Below are 23,471 nucleotides of genomic sequence, written 5' to 3' on the forward strand. Positions count from 1 at the left end.
CCAATATTTTTCTTCCTACATGAAGCAGATTTGTCATGTACTTGTAACTTCTAAGGCTGACGTGAAGGGAAAGAAAGTTTTCTAGTCGATCGATCGTCTGAACTATCCCTGTCACGTCCCGTTGGTTACCGTCCCATATATCTAATTTGCATAGATCTAGACAGTGAAATCTCAGTGCGTCATCAAACTCTTTGAAGTGTCTGGCGCCGTGACATGGAGGATTTTTCCCCCACTGCTGTTGGTGGAAGTTGGACGTGGATTTACATCTAGAAACATCCAAACGGTTAGTTTCTCGAAAACTACATTTGTTTCTACCATGTTCGCGTCATTAATTTTGTATATTATGTATGATTGTGTATGGTATGATGTGAAAGAGCGTATGGATGTAATTGGGAGAATGAAGTGTTTGAGACGTTCGAAATCTCAGATTGTTTTCACCGAAATCACTGATAGGGACTCGGCATCACACAGTTGTTTCATCATTAAGTACGAATGCAAGATGACAAGTATTTTCTTTAGGGTATTGGCGTATGCAACCAGAAATCATGTCACTTTATACTTCCATGCTTTATGTACAAATGTAAGTGGTGGAGTCGAGCAGTGAGAGATGTGGAAATGCGTTAGTAACTTTATAAACTAATATTATAAATCACAGTCACGTGTAAACAAACATCATGGCGGAGAAGTTTTGATAAGGTTTTAAAACCACGATTCACTGACTCGTTGTCATTATACATCTCAACATTCAGTTTTATTGTCTTTGGCAATGTTTTTCGTCCTACATGAAGCAGACTTTTCATTTACAAAAATGTACTCGTAACGTCTGAGACTGATGTGAAGGGGGGGGGGGGGTCTAGTCGATCGTCTGAACTCTCTCGCGGTCCCGTTTCGATCACAGTCTCAAGTTCACCGTCGCGTCGTGTAACAACTGCAGTCAGTTTGTTCATACAGTTCAGTCTCAAATTTTCTGACCTTTGCTAGATTTTGACCAAAATATCGTATATGTGGCAAGTTACAAGGTTAAACCCTCGCACACCAAAAATGTTGCTCGGTTCATAATATCGCGCCGGACTCAAATATATTTGAATTTCATCCCTATATATGGCTAATCTTCAAATCAGATATTGTCACATGACATAAAACAATAATTTCACAACTTACAGTATTGTTTTCAAAGGTTGTGCATAAGTTTTGGTAACGTTAAAGTTTGTGTTAGAAATGTCTCAGGACACTTCATATTTTGTGTCTAAGATGTACATTGTTTGATATTGGATGACACAACTCAAGTAACTGCTATTGCAATTTACTCTATATGTCACAGAGTGTGACACACTATGACTGCATCCATATATTGGCATACTGTATCAATTTTGGTTTCAACATGCTGGCTGACCATCAACCAGGTTTTACTTGCATCATGCCTTGATACTGTCATACATGAACTGATGTAATTGCTTGACAAACTACATAGTGGTGCAAAAAGACTTTCATAGACATGCAGATTCCTATACATCTACAATTTATATTCCTATACACCTGATTGGCAGACAGAGCCACAATGTGTTGTAATGTTTAGATTTGGTCAACCATAACTCAAATCTTGTTTTTATTGAATGCTGTCAAAAACATCTGAGAGACTGAGATGGCATGTACACTACAATTTGATATGTCAGCTGTTATCTGTTTAAATTTATCTGTATGGTAATAGCATGTCCCACCCTTTCAAAATTTTGGCATATTTTGAAATCAGTGTTGGTAAAGTGAAGTACAAACTTGAATTTTTGCTTTAAGCCAGTCATCTGCTAAGTTTCTACATTTAGTAGGCTTCCGCCTTTTGATTTCCCAGTCAAAAAGTTGTCAAAGCTTGGGGGTCATTGCAGTTCAGTCATGGAAAATCCTGTTCTATCAACACTATCTTAGAATGAAAGCCTATCAGCTTCATGAGGCAAACTTAATTTGATTGGACAATCATTGAACATATGCTGGTCAATATAGAAGCTTAGATTGCAGAGTTCTTTTAATAGTTGAGATTATTGATATTAATGATTTCCTCTCTCTTTTCCATGATCTGTCACTAGTATCAGAGCAGAAATGTCTGTCAAGTCATTTATAATGGTAAGTAGTTTTCTCTTAGTGATTGTGAAACATTTACAATTTGCAACAACTTTCCTGCCAAAATTTTTCCAACAAAGTTCTTGTTAATTTGTATTATTTGGACATATATCAACTTTATTTTAGACTGGAATGAAAGAAATGTTATTTACTAATGAAGAGTCTTACACGTACATTTGCGAAAAACATTCATGAATTAAAGTTAATTCTGTGTATAATTTGTCTGTAGTAACAAAAGGAATACAGTATATGATTATTTTCTCTTTGTTGTCCTGTAAATCATTGGTATTTTTATAGTACACCTTGGTGTACATTAGGCTCAAGTATCAAGCTTGTAAACACAACCTATGTATTAGATACATTGTTGTGTATAAGTGACTGGTCGATACACAATCAACTGTTTTCCCAACTCATATCAGCTATATGACAAGAATTTCCATTCTGGTTCATGTCTAACGGTTTAAGGGGGATAATCAACTGTAACTTTGTCTCCACCCTTTTGGTCCCCATAGTGTGTGGAAAAAAGGTCAGATAGATACCTAAATAAATGTATGTGATGTGTGTACAATCTCATTCTGCACAAATTATATAAGTATGTGACTAAATGCAGCACCAGTCAGACAAAAATGGGATACTCTGTTATGTTTTTCAAATATCTTAATTTCACAGTGTAATTCATGTACTTTTAAAAATAATTCACAGACAAGGCAGAGGAGAGGGTCTCCTGCAATCTCTCCCAGAGAAGTAGCAAAGAAATGTGTTACAGAAGGTATTGATATACCTAAGGAAGGCCGGTTTGAGATACGCTTTATCAACAGTTTTAAAGGTGAGACAACTGTAAACTTTTTAAATTAATGAAAACCAAAAAATATGGGAGCATAGGAGGTGTGTTTCTGCCATATGTACTTACATGTGAGCATTACTTCAGAGTTTACATATCTGTATAACCAGATTCAGAAGTATACTGTTTACATAAATTTGTATTAAATGTATGTTAAAGGTTGGCGGTCGTCTAATGCGCATGTGTGAGTTTTCGCAATGTTCGAGTGTTTACAAACAAGTTGAATTGTTCCCTCTCCAGTCTGCAATGAGGTGTCCTTCAGCATTCAAAGTTTCTGTCAGTGTTATAAACCATTTCCCATTTCGTCTGTTGCACATCTGAGGGACCCACCGCCACACATGTGCTACAGATGACCACCAACATTTAAGATGATGTACAAGATGTACACTATGTTAAATAGTATGAAAGGACTTTTCTCATTTTAGTAAATTATTGAACTTCCATGGAAAGGAACAGTCTCTGACATACTATTGAATACATTGTCCATCAGTTGCCCTTGTATGCATCTGCACTTTTCTCTGTATTAAAGTGTTTTTACTAATATTTTATTTGAATGATTGGGATTTGGAGTGGTAAATAAATTATTATTATTTTGTATTATCTTCATGCAGTGGTGTTTAAAGTCATCATATGTAATAAGTATCCCCCTTCCTACCCCTACCCCACCCCCATGACAATACATGTCAAGTTAGGGATCATTATGCAGTGTCATGTTATAATGTAGAGATTGAAACTGTGGGAGCCTTCAGTAATTGCAAGGAGGGGCAGAGCAAATCACCCTTGGTTTGTCACAAGCACTGACCCCTCCCAAAATTCTCCACTTTTAAAACCTGACCCTCTCCTTGTTTCCTTTAGTTAAAAATGACCCCCCCCCCTCCCCAAGCCACTGCATGGGTACAAGATTTACAGCTACTGAATATCTTTTCATGAAATGTTAGTGACCAAATTGTTCTGATTTTTTATTTTTGTGGGGGGGGGGGGGGGGGGGGCACAAAAAAAACCTAAATGGAATGTCGGGATGAACAAGTGCCAGATATGTAAAATAAAATATATAAGCAAAATGGTACACATTCTTGACTTTGTGCACAATAGCCTTCAGAAGGTTTGTTAGCATTATGGCTCGATGACAAAGCAGTGCAGTTATTATTAGTTCCTGTCGGACATAATCCGGGACGGGGATTTATAGATTGGGCTCAGTGTGTCCGTGCATCCAGAGTCATTTCTCAGACATAACTGAACCTATTTCTCTCAAACTTGGCACAAGGACAACACACTATGGGGTGCATATATGCACGTGATTTTCTTTTGAAAATGATTACATCAGAGATGGAGATTTTGGGTCAAAAAATGTGATTTTTGGTTTTAAAAAAAGCTTAACTCCAAAACTACTGGGTAGATTGGCATGACATTTGGTGGGAACATTCTTAGGGGTGAGGGTATTGGGATTTATTTATGACATGATGAGATTTCCCCAATAATATGCAAAATAGGGCTAAAAATGTGTCTTTTTGGTCAAAAATGTATAATTCCAAAACTACTCATCATATTATGACTGAAATTTGGGTGGAACATTCTTCAGGGGGTTAATACTAAGAGTTGTTCATGGTATGATGGTCCCATCAGTGATATGCAAATTATGGCTAAAAATGTGTCTTTTTGGTAAAAAATCTACAATTCCAAAACCACGGAACAGATTGGACTGAAATTTAATGGGCATGCATCTAGGGATGTATGGACGAAGAAATAGTAAGCATACAACAATACCATTAGTGATATGCAAATTAGGTGTGAAAATGTTCATTTTTGGTAAAAACTTACATCTCCAAAAGTACTTGGTCAGTAAGTCTTAGTCTGAAACTTGGCGAGATGTTTCTGAAAGTGTTATTCTGCAGATTTTCTTCAAATAATTTGGCAAAATTGGCCCTAGCAACCATGAGACACCCTTAGCAACAAACAAATGGCAGTATATTTTGGTCAAATAATAACATCATCTGGTGGGCAATTCAATAAACATTCAAAAAATGTATGCAAATACCATATCAACCATGGCCACACCCATAGCAACAGCCAAACAGTGCTGTATTTCACAAAGATAATGGGGATTCTTAGACAAGTGAACAATCATTCCAAAAGCAACCATGACCACGGCCTTAGCAGCAAGAAAACGGGAGTACATTCTTGTCAAATAATGCTTTCTTTTGTGATGCAGTCTAAGATGGTTACCAGGCAGCCATTTTGTTATGATCTTAATTACATGTACAAAGTTATTACACAGATACAGCAGCTATTGTGTTACAAAAACTCATGTTGGAACCCAATTGGTAGACATGAATTACCAGTAGCATGTCATTTGTCAATTTGTGATTGCACCTATCCCAGATGAAAACTGATACAATCAAAATGGTAACCAACACCACCACAAGAGTGGGGACTGTGTTATCTATGATGACTTGTTCACTTAAATCTTTTCCATAGGTAGTGGATAGAACACATAAGTTGACAAGCTTATTATATTTCCTAAAAATCCAGCAGAAACCTACTGCAATGATCATGATCAAAGTCTGACTAGAGACCATCTGACTTAGCGAGCTAGGCACTGTGCTGAAAGATGCTCTAAAGTCAAACTCAATCATACAAATTTCACTTCCTAACTGACAATAAAGGGAACCAGAGTCCAAAATTTAAGGAACAAATTATTGATAACTTTATGATTTTATCAAAACTACAATGACTTGTATAAAAGTTAAAACAATAAGGGGTCATACCAAACAATGCCCAGTGCACTGAAGGACAGGTAGATGCAAAATCCACAATTTGGTGTATTGTACAGAAGTAAAGGCAAGATCAACCACAACTCAATTTTGCCCATGTACCTGCCCCTCAGCCCATCAGTTTAGTACATTCTCTTGGAATATTCCAGAAGGGTTTATTTTGCATAGAGATAATATGAATACTATAATACAGGAAGGGTCTTAATCCTTATCTTATGTGTCTTATATAGCACATAACGATGTGATCAATCACTGCAAATTACTCCTAAAGTTATGGATTTGTTGACACACAGAAAGTTTTCCCAACAGTGCAATTTTGCATTTATTTTTCAATCCCACGATTCATAAGTGACATATATATTTACTTGTTCAGCTAATTAAATATGTCAGTAATGGCATGAAAAAAGATAATGAAAATTGTAGCCAAACAAGTATTCTGTTCTATTCTGTCAGCCCATTTAACTTTGTGTTAATTGGTGATTTTATGAATGTACACGGTCAACAACTTTGTGCACAGGTAGAACTCTGTAGTAATTAATATGGAATACGTTTACAGCAACTGTTGGCTTTTCTATGTGTTGTTGTATCTGTGTTTCATCTGTGTATGTATCTGTGGGGTGCAGGGGGTCTAAGAAAAAAAAGAAATCATAGGGGTGCCAGATAATTTATATAAGGTTTAGTTGGGGGGGGGGGGGGGGGGGCAAATAAAAAAACATCGCTTGATTAGAAATCCCCCCCCCCCCCCACCACCACGAATTAAACAACACAATTAATGTACACTCCCTAAGTGGTACACTGGTTCAGATGTCATGAGGCCATATAATCTCTGGAGCCAATGTTTGACAGATATGTATGGGCAGATAGCATTCAGTTAGCATCATAATGTCAATTGTCAATTTGTAATATTACATCCATTCCATACAAGAAGTAGTACCATTTAAATGGGACTGAACACTTCCCCAATGGGTTGTTACATGTATGATTACTTGTTCATATCATGATGTGTAATGCTGTCATTATTAAAATGGTCCTTCAATTTACTAGTCTGATCTATAATATGGTTCTTCTCTACAGGCAAAGGTGTGTTTGCGGCAAAAGAGTATACAAAAGGGGACTATTTAATGTGGTACGAAGGTGAAAGACTTTCAGGAAAAGAGGCATCTGAAAAGGAAAATGAATATGATGAAACAGGAGATGGGTCTTATATTTTCTTTTTTAAAGACAAGGGTAAACCTGTGGCGTAAGTAGGGATATTCTTTTATTATTTTTAAGAGTCTCTTAATTTGTCTGTGCTCTCATTTTTTAGCACAACTGAACTGGTTCAGTAGTGCTATAGGCATTACAAAGTATGTCTGTCTGTGTGTATGTATGTGTGTAAACAACTTAAAGTCAAAAAACTGTGGGACCGATTGCTTTGATATTTGGTGGTTATGTTACCTGTGGTGTATAGTTGAGAAATTGTTCAAATGAAAATGATCACATCAACAAACTTAAATTCCAAAACTACCGGGTAGATTGGCCTGAAATTTGGTGGGAACATGCTTAGGGGTGAGTAAATGAAGATATGTTCATGACATAATAATTTCCCCCAAAATATGCAAATTAGGTCTATAAATGTGTCTTTTTGGTCAGTAATGTATAATTCCAAAACCACTCAGCAGATTAGCCTGAAATTTGGGTGGAACATTCTTCATGGTGTTTATCCTGAGAAATGTCCATGATATAATGGTCCCATCAGTGACATGCAAATTAGGTGGATAAATGTTAATTTTTGGTCAAAAATGTATCTCTAAATAGTAGTGGGTCAATTAGGGACCGGTCAGAATTTACGGAGGGGGGGGGGGGGGGGGGGCTGGGGAGAAATTATTTTGGTCCAAAAAAATTTTGCAGCCCCCCTTCGCGCTCTCAAAAAATTTCATGGCCCCCCTAAATGAACCCATATAACTTTTAATTCAGAGATAATTTGGCAGACACACGCTTTCTTGGCTATTGACTGCCTCATAATTAAACGAGAAAGAGTGAGAGAGATACAGAGAGACAGAGAGATAGACAGATACAGAGACAGAGACAGACAGAGAGAGAGAGAGACAGACAAACAGACAGACAGACAGACAGACAGATAGACAGCGACATGTAGTCAGAGACCGAGACCGGGAGAGACAGAAGTGACAGAGACTGAGACAAGAGAGAAATATATATACATACAGACAGATAGCGACAGAAAGACAGAAGAAGACAAACACAAATACATTCGCCTGGCTGTCACAAACTCATCATTGAATATAGGTATTAGAGGTTATTGCGGCAAAGCCGCAAGAAATTTTTAAATTTACATGGTAAACGACGCTACTGAGGTTTAATTTGGTACATATTATGAGCAAAATATTTCATGGCCCCCCCCCCCCCCCCCCTTCAGACCATCGGAATTTTCATGGGCCCCCCCCCCCCCTTCAAGCCTCCAATTTTTTTCATGCCCCCCCCCCCCCAATTTCTCCCCAGGGCCCCCCCCCCTGCCGTAAATACTGACCGGTCCCTTATACTGAAACTTGGTGAGATGTTTCTGAAAGTGTTTTTGTACAAATTTTCTTCAAAACTTATGACAAAATTGGCCCTAGCAACCATGACCACGCCCTTAGCATCAACCAAATTGCAGTATATTTCAGCGAAATAACAATATCATCTGGTAGGCAAGTGAGTAAACATTCAAAAAAAATATTCAAATACCCTAGCAACCATGACCACGCCCATGGCAGGGATCACTTTGGGGCGCGATAACGTGATATTTACGATGTCAAAATGGACATGTCGCGTCCAGAAAACTCAATTGGGAAAAAAAATTGCACTGTCGACACTAACAGTGCCTCAGTGATAAACGCGATCTAAAAACAATCCTCTAAAATAAAAGCTTTTGTATAGTGACTAAATACAAGTGGTTTCTAAGTACCAGTAGTTCAAACGACTATTAAAACTGATCTGATCTGATCAAATTTGCCATATTGTTTTCAATATGAATAAATGCGTAAACCCGCTAATGCTAGTAATGGAATGCATGATAGTAATACTAATAGTTACCGGTGTGATTCGCACTATGGTATAAACTTCCAGTAAATCAATGGCAAAACCACCGTGAAAAAGAGTTTACCTGACTAATATACCTTTTGAAAAAGTGATGATGTTATCTCTGATTATCGGTTTCATATTCAATTTTACTCTGAAAATATCGTTTAGTTTGTAGTTTTTCGTTGTCTGATCGTCGACTCGCAACATCACACGACGAATGCATGGATACTAAATATGACAGCCATTACGTCATATACTATAGCGAGTTTTCAGTAAGTCTCGTGTATCATGAGTTTTCGGACTACACGATGTGTAGCTAGCCTACATACAACTATTTGGTGTTTCAAAAGTCTAATTTATCTTTGGACATTTAGCTTTTTAGCTCCGCTGTCAGCGAAAGCTGAAAGCGTAGCTTTAGGTATAGGTGGGTATTGAGGTATAGAGAGTAGAGTGAATCATAGGTGTCCGTCAAACTTTTATATTTTTACTATCTAATCCGAAATTGACAGTCGGAATTCTTCGATATTTGGTGTGCATGTTCCCTGGGGGGAGGCTATTCAGATTTGTTCATGCCAAGTTGATCTGTGCCATTTTCAATTTTTTATGATTTTTTTTCATAAAATGTCATTTTCATCAACTCCTTGAAAACCTCTTATTAGATTGCTTTGATATCTGGCATGTTGATGCGCAGGGGGTAGCTTACTCAGATTTGTTAATTTCAAGTCAGCACATCCTCATTTTTATTTTTTATGATTTTTTTTTTGTAAATTGAAAAAAAAATGAATATGTTAATGAGCATAATGACCGACGCCATATTGGAAATCAGTCGACGAGACTTTAAGTATACTGCCACTTTTCAAAAGACACTATTGACGTCAAACAAGCAATGTAATATGTGCTATAGTCATAATTCTACGCATTGGGCGCCCAAATGAGAAGCGTTTGTTCGAAACAGGGTTGTAAACTTCAAATCCAATTCTGCACCCTTCTACATAATCAGCCAGTCCGCAACATCCTCATTTGCATACTCTATCCTGATTCGACTAGAAGCTGAAGGTGACCTCATTTGACCGAGCGATTTTCCACAGCAAGTATCTTGAGTATCAACACAGGACGTTCTTGGTACTCACTAAAATCACACTTCAGACCCACTATAAAAGTGTGATGTTTTCAGATAACATGTAACTTGTGGTTAATTCTATATTGTCGTGCAATTTGGAATGACAGTGAACCAGAATTCAGACAACTTGCGTAAGGAAGGGCATGCCAGGCATGCGGTTGAAGTTATGGCCGACAGTTCACATGTAAAGTTAAACGACATGAACGTGTCTTGCCTTTCCAAAATGCAAATATTTGCCAAGTAAAAATCATTAAAATAATTACAACTTTAATTTGGCTTCAGACTTTGCATTATGTTTTGCGTACATGTTTTTTGTATCTTTCCCCGTTTTACATGTAAATCCGAAAAGGTTCTCTCTCATCATGTCATCAGTGTCAGTGATCATACCGCGCGGGGCTGCTTTGAGTACGAGCGAAGTGAGACATGTTGAGGTATTTTGTTGAGAATTATAAATATTGCGAAATGTCAAGTACAAGGTTTAAATACAATGGAATGATAAAAAAAATGGCAGAGTCTGCTGACAGGCGCCGGTCACAAGAAACACTGTGAATTAAAATATCAGACGATGTATGTATTAATCGCCGACAATCCACCCGTATGCACAAGGGACTAACCCGGAAGCAAGTCGTTGTCAGCCATACGTTACAGTGGTAACGTCGTCCGAGAAATAGCTGCGTTCAGAGTGTCATTATTCACAGAATTGTTGTTTTCGAGTGAAAACCCGTCTTGAATTGTATAACTCTAACAAATGAAGACATGTCAAGTTATATTTTGAAAGTTGTATCGCTAGTTTGAGACGATTTTCTCACGTACTATAGTACTATCGAGGCTTACTTGGAAGTAGTCCTGCTTGAATACGGAGGAATTCGGGACTCGATTCTGACAATTGTCCCTCCCCCTCCGTCCTGCGAAGAGCCAGCCGTGAAATACGGACTTACTAAAAATGCTGGTAACTATGAATAAAATCGCCCAGTGGTCAAATATTAGCAATAAATCTATTATTTAGTCTGTTTACCTCATTTTGACTGCAAAAGTCCTATAGCGGATGACCAAAACTATCAAAATCGGAACTTTTCAAATTCTATCGTAAATTTAATCACTTCTCCTTACGTACGTCGGCGCAAGTGTCTCTGGGTAATTATTCATCTCACTCAACGATATCAAATGTGGCGGTGTTACGAGGGTTTTTGAATGTTGCAGTTCGCACTTGAAAAGGTCTGATTTCGACGCTTTTTGTGATCTGAGCAGGGAATACTACCGTCAGTGGAATGGAAATGGCATAGATATTCGATCGGTTGCTAATATTTGATCGGTCGGTAGGTAATTCTTTTGCAATTGGCGCGAGTACATTTTGCTTGCGGTGTTGTAATAGGCAAACTCTATTGCTCTTTGCATGACGGTGTTTAGAGTCAAGTCAGTAATACAGACTCGTGCACCGTCATGTAAGCAGGACTAACTTGGAAGTAGTAGGACCTTACTCCAGTTCATCGGGAAGTTTAGCCAGTCCGATAATTCTTTCTGGTTTAGTTTACAACACTTTTGATCACGCAGATTTTGTTGTTGTGATGAAAAGAAATAAAAAAAAGATCATTTCAACCATTTCTTTGTGTTTTCTTTGTGAAAGGTAACCGAACATGAACGAGTGTTACCACTGTAACGTATGGCTGAGAATGACTCTCTTCCGGGTACTTGAGATTGTCGCCGTACGGAAACTAAGATGGCGATTAATACATTTCTTCCCTATATATATCTACCACAGCTAGTACAAGTTGAATGTTGTTGACTTTGTAAATTTGTTAGAAAATTCAAATTCAAATTGCCTCAAAATTATTTTAGATCCCTAGTTTATTTCATTCATCATTAAAATTTTCCAGGGTTACAGCTGTAAGACACTGGAATTATTTATAGCCAACCTCAAAATCCTCTTTTTTTCTTTTTCTTGTGTGCATTTCCCAGTCATTTTTTTCTGAGATTTTGTGCAATTTTTCATAACAGTAGATTTTTGTTATAAAATGGTGACTATGGTATAAAAGTACAATACATTACCAACTTCTGTGTAAAATGTGTTTTATAGTGAGACATCATATGAAACCACTAACCACTTTATTGCATCGCTAAAACAAAACTGCATAGTGAAGAGCTGAAGACCTGAACCACTTCTACATGTCACCAAAATAAAAAATTAAATTTAAAAAAAAAAAACAGCGGAGCTATTCTGACCGATAGGTCGCTTGTCTAAGAAAAATAATTAAAAAACTCGTTTTAAAAATCAATAACTCAACTTGTGATTTTGTTATTGGTTTCAACTCGTTTTTATTTCTTTACCAAGTTATGTATAGTCCAAGTTATTTTATAAGTCACAATATGTCGGGGGTCAGACTAGACTAACTGTTGCTATTTCTTGATCCCCATTTACTCATCTCATTGTTTTTGTTTATTTTTGTTACAATGGTTTTGTAATCATTTATATGTTTGGATAAATAAAACAATTATTAAGTTAATCACAGCATGCCTTTACATGTAGGAAGCTGGAATGACATCTATAAACTACTTCCAGTACCAACACATTTTATGCATATCGTTATGCAAATGATATGTAAATATATATGCAAATTAGCCACCTGCCATATTTTGACTTCCGTCCCACACAGTTTTCAAATTCTCTCACTCGTTTTCGTCATATGGGATTTTATCTCATGCAGTTCTTGCGCCAGGGTAATCCCTGCCATGGCAACAGCCAAATGGCAGTGTATTTCACAAAGTTAACAACAGGGATTCTTAGATACATGTACATGTAATTGAATAAATATTTTAAAAAAATATGTAAATATGCATAGCAACAAGGCCATGCCCATAGCTCGTGATTCATATATAACAACAGGGATCAATAGATAAACGAATAAACATTTAAAAGGAGTGTAAATATACCTAGGAACACGACCACACCCATAGTAACATGCAAATGACCACATATACTACAAAGCTGACATTGGGGGTTCAAAGATGAGTGAACGAACAACAAAAAGTGTATGCAAATATATCCAGCAACATGACCGTGTGAATAGCAAATATTGCAAAGATAACAACAGGGTTGGATACGCAACTAGATATGCATTCAGCAAATTAGTACTTATACTTAGCATGGATAATATGGGTTATCATTTTTATAAACTGTAAAGTTGTGCTACAATGCCATTGGCGGTATTTTTGTATTTTCCTGTCATATCTCGATATCGGTGAATGTAGGCGCTAGATGTTACAGATGATGAGACAGGGTAGTTGGGGAATATGTGTACTTCAATCAGTAGCCATGATCAGAATGATAGAGTATATGATCAAATACAGATTCTGACAAGTATTAATTACTATAAAGTTATCTGCTTGCATAATGTGATGGCACTGTTCATACAGCAATGGTACGGATATGTGACTGCTTTTTCTTTCAAACCTTGTATGCAGGTACATAATATACCATATACAGAGTCTTGCATATACTTGTTGATTTGATGTAATATTTTAGGCAGTCATAATGTTTTAAACTTTACATTCCCTTATCAGCCATATAAGAATGCCTCTGCATGTACCATATATATTCTGAAATTTTTGTTTTCTCAGAGATTCCACTTCCCAAATTTGATGTTATTTTGATGAAGTTTTACACAAAGACTGTATATATGTACACCATGGTTTACATTTTTAGTTCAAGTACTTCCAAAACATGATCTAAACCCAACCCCCCTTCTGCCAGCTGATACCTGTAAATAAATGATTACCAGCAGGGACTGTATGATATCCTGATTCTTCCATTGTAGGTGATCTGCGAATGAAATGGTAACCTGAAAGGTAAAATAGCTCATCAAATGTATTCTGTGTTGGACCTAGATGAAACATTAACACAATGTATATATCTCTGTTGGGCTCTTTCATTTTCAGTATTGATGCCACCAGAATAGAGACAATTGCCAAATATGTCAATGATGACCACGTCAAGCCAAACAGCACGATGAAAAAAGTTGTTGATCAATCTGGAACCAATCATCTCTGTTTATTTGCTATAAGAGACATCGCTGTCAATGAAGAAATACTATACAACTATGGAGAAGGGTTAGACTTGCCATGGAGAAAGGTATATAATTTCATACATACACAGTGACCAATTTCATGTGATTTCATACTCTCAACTCGCCAATTTGTCGATCCTTTGTAAAATGATTATTACTTATCAGCATACGTAGGATTACTGCGACACAACTGACAACATATATCATTCTCAGCATCGTATTAAAGGAAAGGTCCAACTTTTCCCACTGGTCTTTAAAAATGTCTCAATCTTTCCTGATTATTTCTGGTTATTTACTTCATTTTTAGTGTTCAATCATGGATAAACAGGGTGCAAAGGAAAAGCGACTCAGATGCAACTTTTGTGACAAAGAATGTACTGATGAAGGTGAAAAAGAAATATGTCGGCAGTGGCATTTACAAGGTATGTGATATTAATAATTGTTTAATCAGAACTTTGGGGTTTGCTATTCAAACTAAAATTTAGTCTAGTGTATGTATTCTGAATAAATTATCCATGTATATAAAAATATAAAGATTTTTAAATGGTTAAAAACAATGCATGTAGGAAACATTGCTATACACAGGGAATGGTAACATGATGTGAAAATGTCATCATAAGAATACTAGAAATGATCAATGTTATGGAATTGTCAACCTGATGATGCAAGTCCGTGCAACAGTTGATTGGGTAATGACGCTTAATTACTATATGAATGGAAGATTGAAAAGCGTATAATTTTGAAAATGAGGTCCTATACAATTGTCAATAAGCTTTTGGTAGGAGAGAAACGATAATACCAAACGCTTGTGGATAGGCTAAGTATTCACTTAAATTTACATAGAAATATCACACAAAAATTTGTGTGCTGAAAATATCTTCTTATTTTACCCCCGAAAATGTCCTTTATATGTTTCACTTTGCCGATCAAACTTGCATGCTATTTGAAAATCTGCCATAATAACATCACAAGTTTGTCACCCAACTCAAATGACATGTAATAGCATAGGGCTGACTTCATCAACTGGATACCTTGAAGTCATCCAGTTTAAACTACATGCAATAACATCGATCTCAGTACTCTTATCAACTTGGATACCTTGAAGTCATCCAGCTTTTAAAAACTACATGTACATGCAAAAGTTGCATAAATCTGACTCTATCAACATGGATACCTTGAAGTCATCCAATGCAATAGATGCCTTGAAGTCATAAAGTTCAAAACACATGCAATAGCTGCATAGATCTGATTTTATCAGCGTGGAAACCTTGAAGTCATCCAACTCAAACTACAGGCAATAGTTGCATGGATCTAACTTTATCAGCTTTGATACCTTGAAGTCATCCAACTCCAACTACAACAACATACAATTATAGAATAGATCTGACTTTATGAACTTGGATAGCTTGATGTCATCCAATGCAATGGATGGCTAGCTTGAAGTAATCCAGTTCAAACTACATGTAATAGTTGTATAGATTTAACTTTATCAAAACATCTAGTGGACTGAGCAATGGATGCCTTGACTCATCCAGTTCAAACTTCATGTTACAGTAAAAGTTGCATAGGTCTGACTTTATCAACTTGGATACCTTGAAGTCATCCAATGCAATGGATGCGCCTTGAAGAAGTCCAGTTCAAACTTCATGTTACAGTAAAAGTTGCAATGACCTGACTTTATCAACTTGGATACCTTGAAGTCATCCAGTTCAAACTATGTGCAATATGTAGTTGTATTGATCTGACTTTATAAGCTTGGATACCTTGAAGTCATCCAATGAAATGGATGCCTTGAAGTCATCCAGTTCAAACTATATGCAATATTTGCACTGAACTGACCTTATCGAAACCATGTTAGACAATAGGATTTTAAACGTACAGTACCGTATCCATACCGTACTGTAGCATAGTGTACAGTACTTCAACCATACTGCACAGTGTCAGTACATTACTGTTTCATTTTTGTGGCTTGTACTGTATAACCTCTCAATTTCAAACATCATGATTTAAATGCATGAGTTTAATAGTTACGTACTTGACAGGAGACACTTTAGTACTTAGCGACTTTCCCCATAGGGTCCTGATGTGTGTAAGCTATACCTTAAAAATGGTAGTAATACTAGGTACTGATCACACACCATATTTCAAAGTAGTAATTTTATTACCTTAGTTGCTAAAAGCAAAGTAGCTGTATATGTAGTATGTACAACAAATATTATACTTCACCATTTAAATAGATTTCAGAGTGGAAAGGTAATGCTATGTCTTCCAAAATGCTTCATAAAGAATCTTTAGTTTGTTTGGCATGTGCATGTATAGTTATATATAACATTATTTGTTTTCATTTTATTAGGTTATCACATTTTGCCTAGCGGGCCATACCCTGTGAAGGTAAGTTCTCTCTGACAATTTGAAGTTTTCTATACTGTAATACTCAAACATGGGTAATTGCTGGCTTTATCATGAATTATGTAATAGTCCAGGCTTTTTCCCCACACATTATCATATAGAACTATGAATTAAGTAGTAAATTTTGAGTGATATAAATACTTCACTTACTATAAAATCTTCGAAATTTTCTTGAACATTTGATAATGTATTGTGGGTATGATTTCTTTTTTTCTGACTAGTTTTATGTTTGAAAGACTTAAAAGGTGTCAGGAGTTGAACTAGGGTTTTGTCACTGTTTGGGAAGTTAATGTATCAAAGCAATATTTTAGGGAGGTAATTCAACCTGTCACATGGCAGATCTTAAATAATAGTAAATATTGATTACAAAGTAGATATGACAGCTAGTATGTCCTTATATATTAATGTATCTATAGATTTGTAGACCATTAGAAAATGATTAATTAAATTTATGTAGGCTTTAACTTCATTTGGCACAGAATACATAATAATAAGGTGTTCAATAGCTACCCTGCATCCACACACTTAATGGCTGGGTATTCACCTACTGTGGTGTTTGCAATATTTAGCACATAATCAATTAACAGTGAAATCAACCATGATATATCACATGGTACATGACATTTTGTGGTCCTTTAAAACTGTGTTTTCTTCTTTTGATTTATTGCAGGGTGGAAGATGGAGTGAAAAAATCACATTTCTTCGAAAAGTTTCAAGTTTGAAAGAAGTAAATACAATTAAATATTGCAAAAGCAGTCTCATTGCAGCTGGAAGGGCAAAAGTCTTCCTGGGATTATACAAAAATGAACATGCAGTGGCCATCAAACGAATTGAGAGTGATGTAGTTCAATGTGATGAATTGGCAATTTTCAGACTGTTATCTGACAAAAGTGTACCTGCTCTTGACAATGTTTTGCCACAGATTCATGTAGAAGAAGATGATGATTTCACTTATCTAATTACTCCATTGTGTGAAGGCAATGTGTGCGAGTTAATAGAGAAGAAATTTTCAAGTGACTTGCCAATCACTGATCTGACCACAGTCAAATGTCTATCATTATGTAAGGACTTCTTGACTGGTTTGAATGAGCTGCACAGAATTGGAATTATACACAGAGATATAAAACCAGAGAATCTTCTAATAGGTGAGTAAAAAGCTGTCCTAGCTATGCTAGTTATCAGAAGCCACAAAGTGACTTGGTAGACTTATAGATTGGGCTCTGTCCGTCCATCCGTGTGTGCGTGTGTCTGTGCGTCTGGTGTCATTTCTCAGACATGACTGAACTGATTCATCTCAAACTTGACACAAGAACAATACACTGCGGCTTACACTTGCATAACAAATAATTTCATGATACGATCCAATATGGCCACCAGTCGGCTATTTTGTCATGATTTTTTCATGTACACTGCAGAGGCAGCATTTGGATATGAGTGGACTGATTTCTTTCAAACTTGTGCCATTGATTTAATGCAGTTTTTTAGTGACACGTTTGTATACTTGTCTAGTACCATCATATACAATACCATAAAGTGTTAAACTTAGCAGTTTTTGATTTTCAATATTATTGTAAAGTTTACACTCATTGGTCTGCAAGGTTGTTTTCAAATGATGGGACAGTATTTATAATTGTACATTGTCACATTAATGTTTGCCACAGTAAGAGTACAAAATAATGGTTGTAGTTTCTTACAGCTAACTGTTTTTCAAAATGTTTTGTCTCTGTAGATATTTCTGGGAAGTTAAATATCAGTGATTTTGGTATAAGCAAACGTCTTAACTTTGGGAGAACAACACTGACAACATGCATTGCAGGTACATGTGCATGGATGGCTTCTGAAACATGTTTATCATTCCTCTCTGGATGCGCCTTTCAATACAGGAAATCAACCGATATCCAGGTAATACATATTCATGTTTGAATACAATTCTTAAATGTGATGTACAACATTTTTTAATTTCCACCAGACTTGATGTACTGGTAGACTGGAACCCAGGCATATATGTATCAATTTGGTGCTGAAATTTTGTTAGTCCACGCCAGACAAAGTCCGGAATTCAGACTTATGGATTGGGTTCCATCCATCCATCCGTCTGTCTGTGCATGCATGTGTTTGTCCAGAGCCATAAATTTCTCAGACATGCCTGGAATGATTTGTTTCAAATTTGGTACAAGGATAACCCACAATGGCATACATATGTAGTCACTTAGTTTCGTTGAACATTTATATATTCCATATTGTATCGATCAATACATTTTCTTCTTCTAGTTGAGTAAGTATATCTTCAAACAAGAGTATTTTTAGTTCTCAGCATAAAATGGTATGATTATTACTTAAATCAAGCTAATTAAGTTCACATCTCTGTCAGGTTGCTGGCTGTGTGTTGTACTACATTATGACCAGAGGACATCACCCTTTCCAGTCGACTTCCCCTTATAGTGAAGATTTAAATGGCCTCAGAGAAAACATCATAAAAGGCTGCTACAACATTGAACGTGTTTGTGCATTTCCAGAGTTCAAGGTATTGATTGATAAAATGCTTGCTGCTGACCCAAAAGAAAGACCTCTGAGTGGAGAGTGCCTTCAAAACTTCCTTCATATTCAATCATTATATGAACACACAGCAACAGTGGTGAGTCACAGAAATTTTAGCATTTTCATGTCTTTTCAAATCAAATCAAATGGATAGTTTATTTGAAATGATTTGCCTAGGGGAAAATAATTTGCACTGAACTGGTTTTAGTGAAGCCTGTTATAAGCTTTTCTATATTTAGGGTATTTAAAGGGCATCTAGGACGTGACTTAAGTATGATCTGAATCTTGGTCAGATATAAGTTTCAAAGTGTTTATATGTTAATGCTTGAAAGAGTAGTCATGTGATGTTTATCAGATCTGTCTGAATGGGTTGTGTGTAAAAGTTTTTTGTAAGGCATTTGATATTCACTGCAAATTAGGTTGGTACTATGAATGGAAAATCAGAAAAGTTCTTAAAATATCATTTTTCTGAAACATGGCATCACCTTGCCATCTTGGCACTAATTACATGACTTGTGTGCATTGTACGTTTTGATGGGGGGGGGGGGGGGGTAAGTACTGTGTGCGAGGATTCTAGGACAATTGCACAACTGCCCCCAGACAATTGCCCCTATGAAAAAAACACTTCAATGCATATAGAAAAATGTGACAGCAAGTATTATAGATTAACCGAGTTTGTCGTATCATTCTGTTTCACTTAGACATAGTCATCATAAATCAACTTGGTTTTTCTTCTCTCGCTTTGAACAAACTCAATAATGACTGACAAGACGATGCAGAACACTCTGACCATGTTGGTGACTGGCAAGCAATATATATCATTTAGGTGTGAAAAACTAAAAAAGTATGTGAATTATGGCGGTAAGTTAAATCATCATGCCGGCTTTTATAATTGTCGTAACAATAATCACAGACAATAGAGTAGAACGTGTTAATGTGAGTATAAAGTATGTGAATTACGGCAGTAAGTTAAAGCATCATGCCGACTTTTATAATTGTCATAACAAGTATCACAGATGACAATAGAGTAAAACATGTGAATGTAGTGAGTATAATCATAGACAATCCTTTGTCTATGGTATAATGTACGCAAATTGCGGCGGTAAGTTGTTGACTGTGACTTTTATGAATGACAAACTCGGTTAATCTGTAATGCTTGCTGTCACATATTTCTAAATGTATTTAGAAGTTTTTTTCATTCGGGGGCAGTGGTATGGGGGCAGTTGTCCTGTTACCATGCACAAGGAAATGGAAACAAATATTTGTGTGTGTGTGCAATTCCAATGGTTTACTTGATGAGTGACCCTTTACAGACAGTGCTGTAGCTTAAAAAGATAATTCTTCATTGACTTTGAATCTTTTTCAGAACACTTGTGATGTAGTGGGTGATTCAGGCCTTGACACAGCTAGTTGTACCACTGGTATTATAACAGAATGTAATGAAGACAGGAAAAATGATGCCTTGGCTGCCTTAGAAATGTCCAATACTGTTAAGGAACGTCTTGATATTACTGAAGATGCTGTCTGTTCAGAAGAATTAACATATTCTCCTCCTGAAAGCAGTTCATCAAATCCTGACAATTCTCTACTTTCATCATTCTGTGACTCGTCAAAGAGTGGATCACCAGTGGGAGAAGCCCAGTTCTGTGGCAAAAATATGACAGTGACTTTCTCTGGAAAAGAGCTTACAGATGAGCTAGCTGATCCAGAATGTGTAACCATGGATTCAAATGAGAGGGAAAATGCTGTCACTGTGGAAATGGATACCTATATACAGAGCACATCAGTTATCCCCCATAATTCTAGGAAGACAAACCATGGTACCATTACTGAAGCAGTCTCTTCTGTGTTTCAAAAAGACAGACTGAATATAGAAGATCCAGTTCATCCACTACCACAATCAAACAGCTCAGAAATTGAATCACAGTTGAGGGAAATGGTGACTACCTGTAGCAACGAAGTCACTGGTATAGTGCCAGCTGATACAGAATGTGTAACCATGGATTCAAATAAGAATGAAAATGCTATGGAGATACTAAAGTGCCTGTCTGTGGGGGTAGTTCATCCCTATGATGATGCCACTAATTGTGATGAAAACCTGGTGAATTCAGTGATATTGAGCAGCGATGGTGACACAAACCTGGTGAATTCAGTGATATTGAGCAGTGATGGTGACACTGGTACTGTTCACAATAGCCTGTATCCTAGCGTTATTGTAGCCAATGATATCTACAGTGATGGTGATCACATCTTCAGTGACCATGATGGTGATGACAGTGTCAATGACCCAGATTATCATCCACCTCAATCAGATTCAGAAGACATAGTGAGTGACTCTTCAGAATCACTGCAAGATCAGATGTCCACACCAGCCTTAAAGAATATAATTGATCAAGTTTGCAGTAAGTTGGATGGTGACAGTGTCGGTGACCCAGATTATCATCCATCTACATCAGAAGGAAATATGCAGAGTGACCGTTCAGAATCATTGCAAGGAGAATTATTCACACCAAGTGTAAAAAGGAAAAACGAAGGGACTCGCAGTGCATTGACAGTAAAGCATGCCAAAGCTAAAACAATGTCAGGAAAGAGAATATGGGACAGAAAGCACTTTTGCGTGTACTGCCATAAGGAAATGGGAAATCTTTATCGCCACTTTACACGCATACATTCTAAGGAAACTGATGTGGCCCATGCTCTGAGTTTTCCTTGTGATTCCTTTGAGCGTGTGAAAATGTTGAGAAAACTCAAATATAAAGGTAACTTTCACCATAACTACCAAGTGGCAAAATCTGGAAGAGGGGAAGTGGTGCCATTCAAAAGACCATCCCAAAACTCTAAAAAAAACGGCACAGACTACTTACCTTGTAAAGCATGTCTTGGATATTATTCAAAAAAAGTGATAGGAAAACACTGGCAAAACTGTGAGTTTGCCAAAGAAAAGACCAATGAAATGGTAGGGAGAAAAAGGTTCCAGAAAGCAGCATCATACTTACTTCCTGTAGCAGACAGTGCAAGTAAACTAATGCTTGAAAATGTTTTGCCCAACATGAGACAAGATGATGTCACTTTGGTTGCCAGAAATGACCGGTTGATTATGGATTTTGCTACAAGGACATATGAACGAAATGCTCATCTGAAGAAGAACAAGACATTTGTGTCTGAACGAATCAGAACATTAGGCCGACTATTAATCAAGATGCGGCAGATAGATAGCAGTATTTTGCAGTTGGATGACTGCATACATCCAGCAAAGTTTCAAACAGTTGTACAAGCAGTACGATCTATGGCTGGTTATGACGAAGAGGCAGCAACATATACCACACCCTCCCTTGGGTTAAAAGTTGGATATTACCTTAAAGATTGTGCCCAGATTGTTATAAGTCATTCAATCCAAAGTGAGTCCAAATCAGATGAAGACAGGGCCACCAGATTCATGGATCTCTATCGGCTTGAGTGGGAAAACAAAGTCTCGAGCCATGCTGGACATACCCTTCAAGCAAGGAGAGCAAACAACACTAAACTGTTACCATTGACAGAAGATATTGTGAAACTCACGAATCGGTTACAGGACATTATGCAAAACACTGCCAAAAATCTGAGAGAGAAAACCTTGGTTGAGGGATCATGGTCGTCGTTGTGCAAGGCAACCCTGGCACAAGTGATCTTGTTCAACAGACGTCGTGAAGGGGAGGTCTCACGGATGCTATTGACCACATATGTAAAGAACAAAAATCAGTCAGCTGGTGAAGATGAGGAAATAACTGCAAGTCTGTCTCCACTAGAGAGGAAACTATTGAATCATTTCACCAGGATAGAAATTCCAGGGAAAAGAGGTCGAAATGTGCCAGTTTTGTTAACTCCTGAGATTAAAACCTGTGTTGACCTGCTTTGTCAAACAAGGTCTGAAGCAGGTGTACACCCAAACAACCCATATCTGTTTGCAAGGCAGTACGATTCCCTCGAGTGTCACAGAGGAAGTCATTGTCTTCGACTTTATGCATTTAGTTGTGGTGCCAGAAGTCCAGAGAGATTGACCTCAACTAATCTTCGAAAACATGTGGCCACAATCTCACAATTCCTTAATCTAAATGACACTGAATTGGAAATTCTTGCTGGCTTTCTTGGACATCGTATAGGTGTCCATAGAGAATACTACCGCCTACCTCAAGCAACGCTACAGGTGTGTAAAATCAGCAGACTCCTTCTGTCACTGGAACAAGGAGATCAGAACATATTTAAAGGAAAAACACTAGATGAAATAGGAACAGATGGTAAGCTGATGTTGATTTCATTGCAGTTACTGGACATGTTTAATTAACCTTTAAAATTTACTAAATATGTACTTAGACTGTTTACTTCAGACACACACACACACACACACAATGTTGATTTTGCTGCTGTAGTGGGCTTCATGAGTAATACAAGTCAGTTGCAATAATTGTTTTAGATTTTTTTGTGTTGCTTTGTTTCTGTACACAGAAACTATATTTGGCGAACTCAGTGTAGGGATTTAAAAATCTCAATCTCATCACTGGAAATTAATGTTATATTTGGGA

At 37.0% G+C, this 23,471-nt stretch overlaps 1 protein-coding gene across 1 annotated transcript in view; it reads left to right on the top strand.

Moving 5' to 3' along the window:
* Positions 1-2,083: 2,083 nt before the first annotated feature.
* Positions 2,084-23,471, top strand: part of LOC144432548 (uncharacterized) — a 39,916-nt gene continuing 18,528 nt past the window's right edge. Inside the window, exons 1-10 of the mRNA XM_078120785.1 lie at positions 2,084-2,115; positions 2,815-2,938; positions 6,799-6,964; positions 13,838-14,030; positions 14,273-14,387; positions 16,319-16,356; positions 17,045-17,519; positions 18,104-18,276; positions 18,746-19,009; positions 20,279-23,186. Coding sequence (XP_077976911.1) covers positions 2,092-2,115; positions 2,815-2,938; positions 6,799-6,964; positions 13,838-14,030; positions 14,273-14,387; positions 16,319-16,356; positions 17,045-17,519; positions 18,104-18,276; positions 18,746-19,009; positions 20,279-23,186 — 4,480 coding nt within the window. The 5' untranslated portion in view covers positions 2,084-2,091. The remainder of the gene's footprint in view (positions 2,116-2,814; positions 2,939-6,798; positions 6,965-13,837; positions 14,031-14,272; positions 14,388-16,318; positions 16,357-17,044; positions 17,520-18,103; positions 18,277-18,745; positions 19,010-20,278; positions 23,187-23,471) is intronic.

The sequence above is a fragment of the Glandiceps talaboti genome, chromosome 3, assembly GCF_964340395.1.
Source record: "Glandiceps talaboti chromosome 3, keGlaTala1.1, whole genome shotgun sequence".
In the NCBI taxonomy this organism is placed as follows: domain Eukaryota; kingdom Metazoa; phylum Hemichordata; class Enteropneusta; family Spengelidae; genus Glandiceps; species Glandiceps talaboti.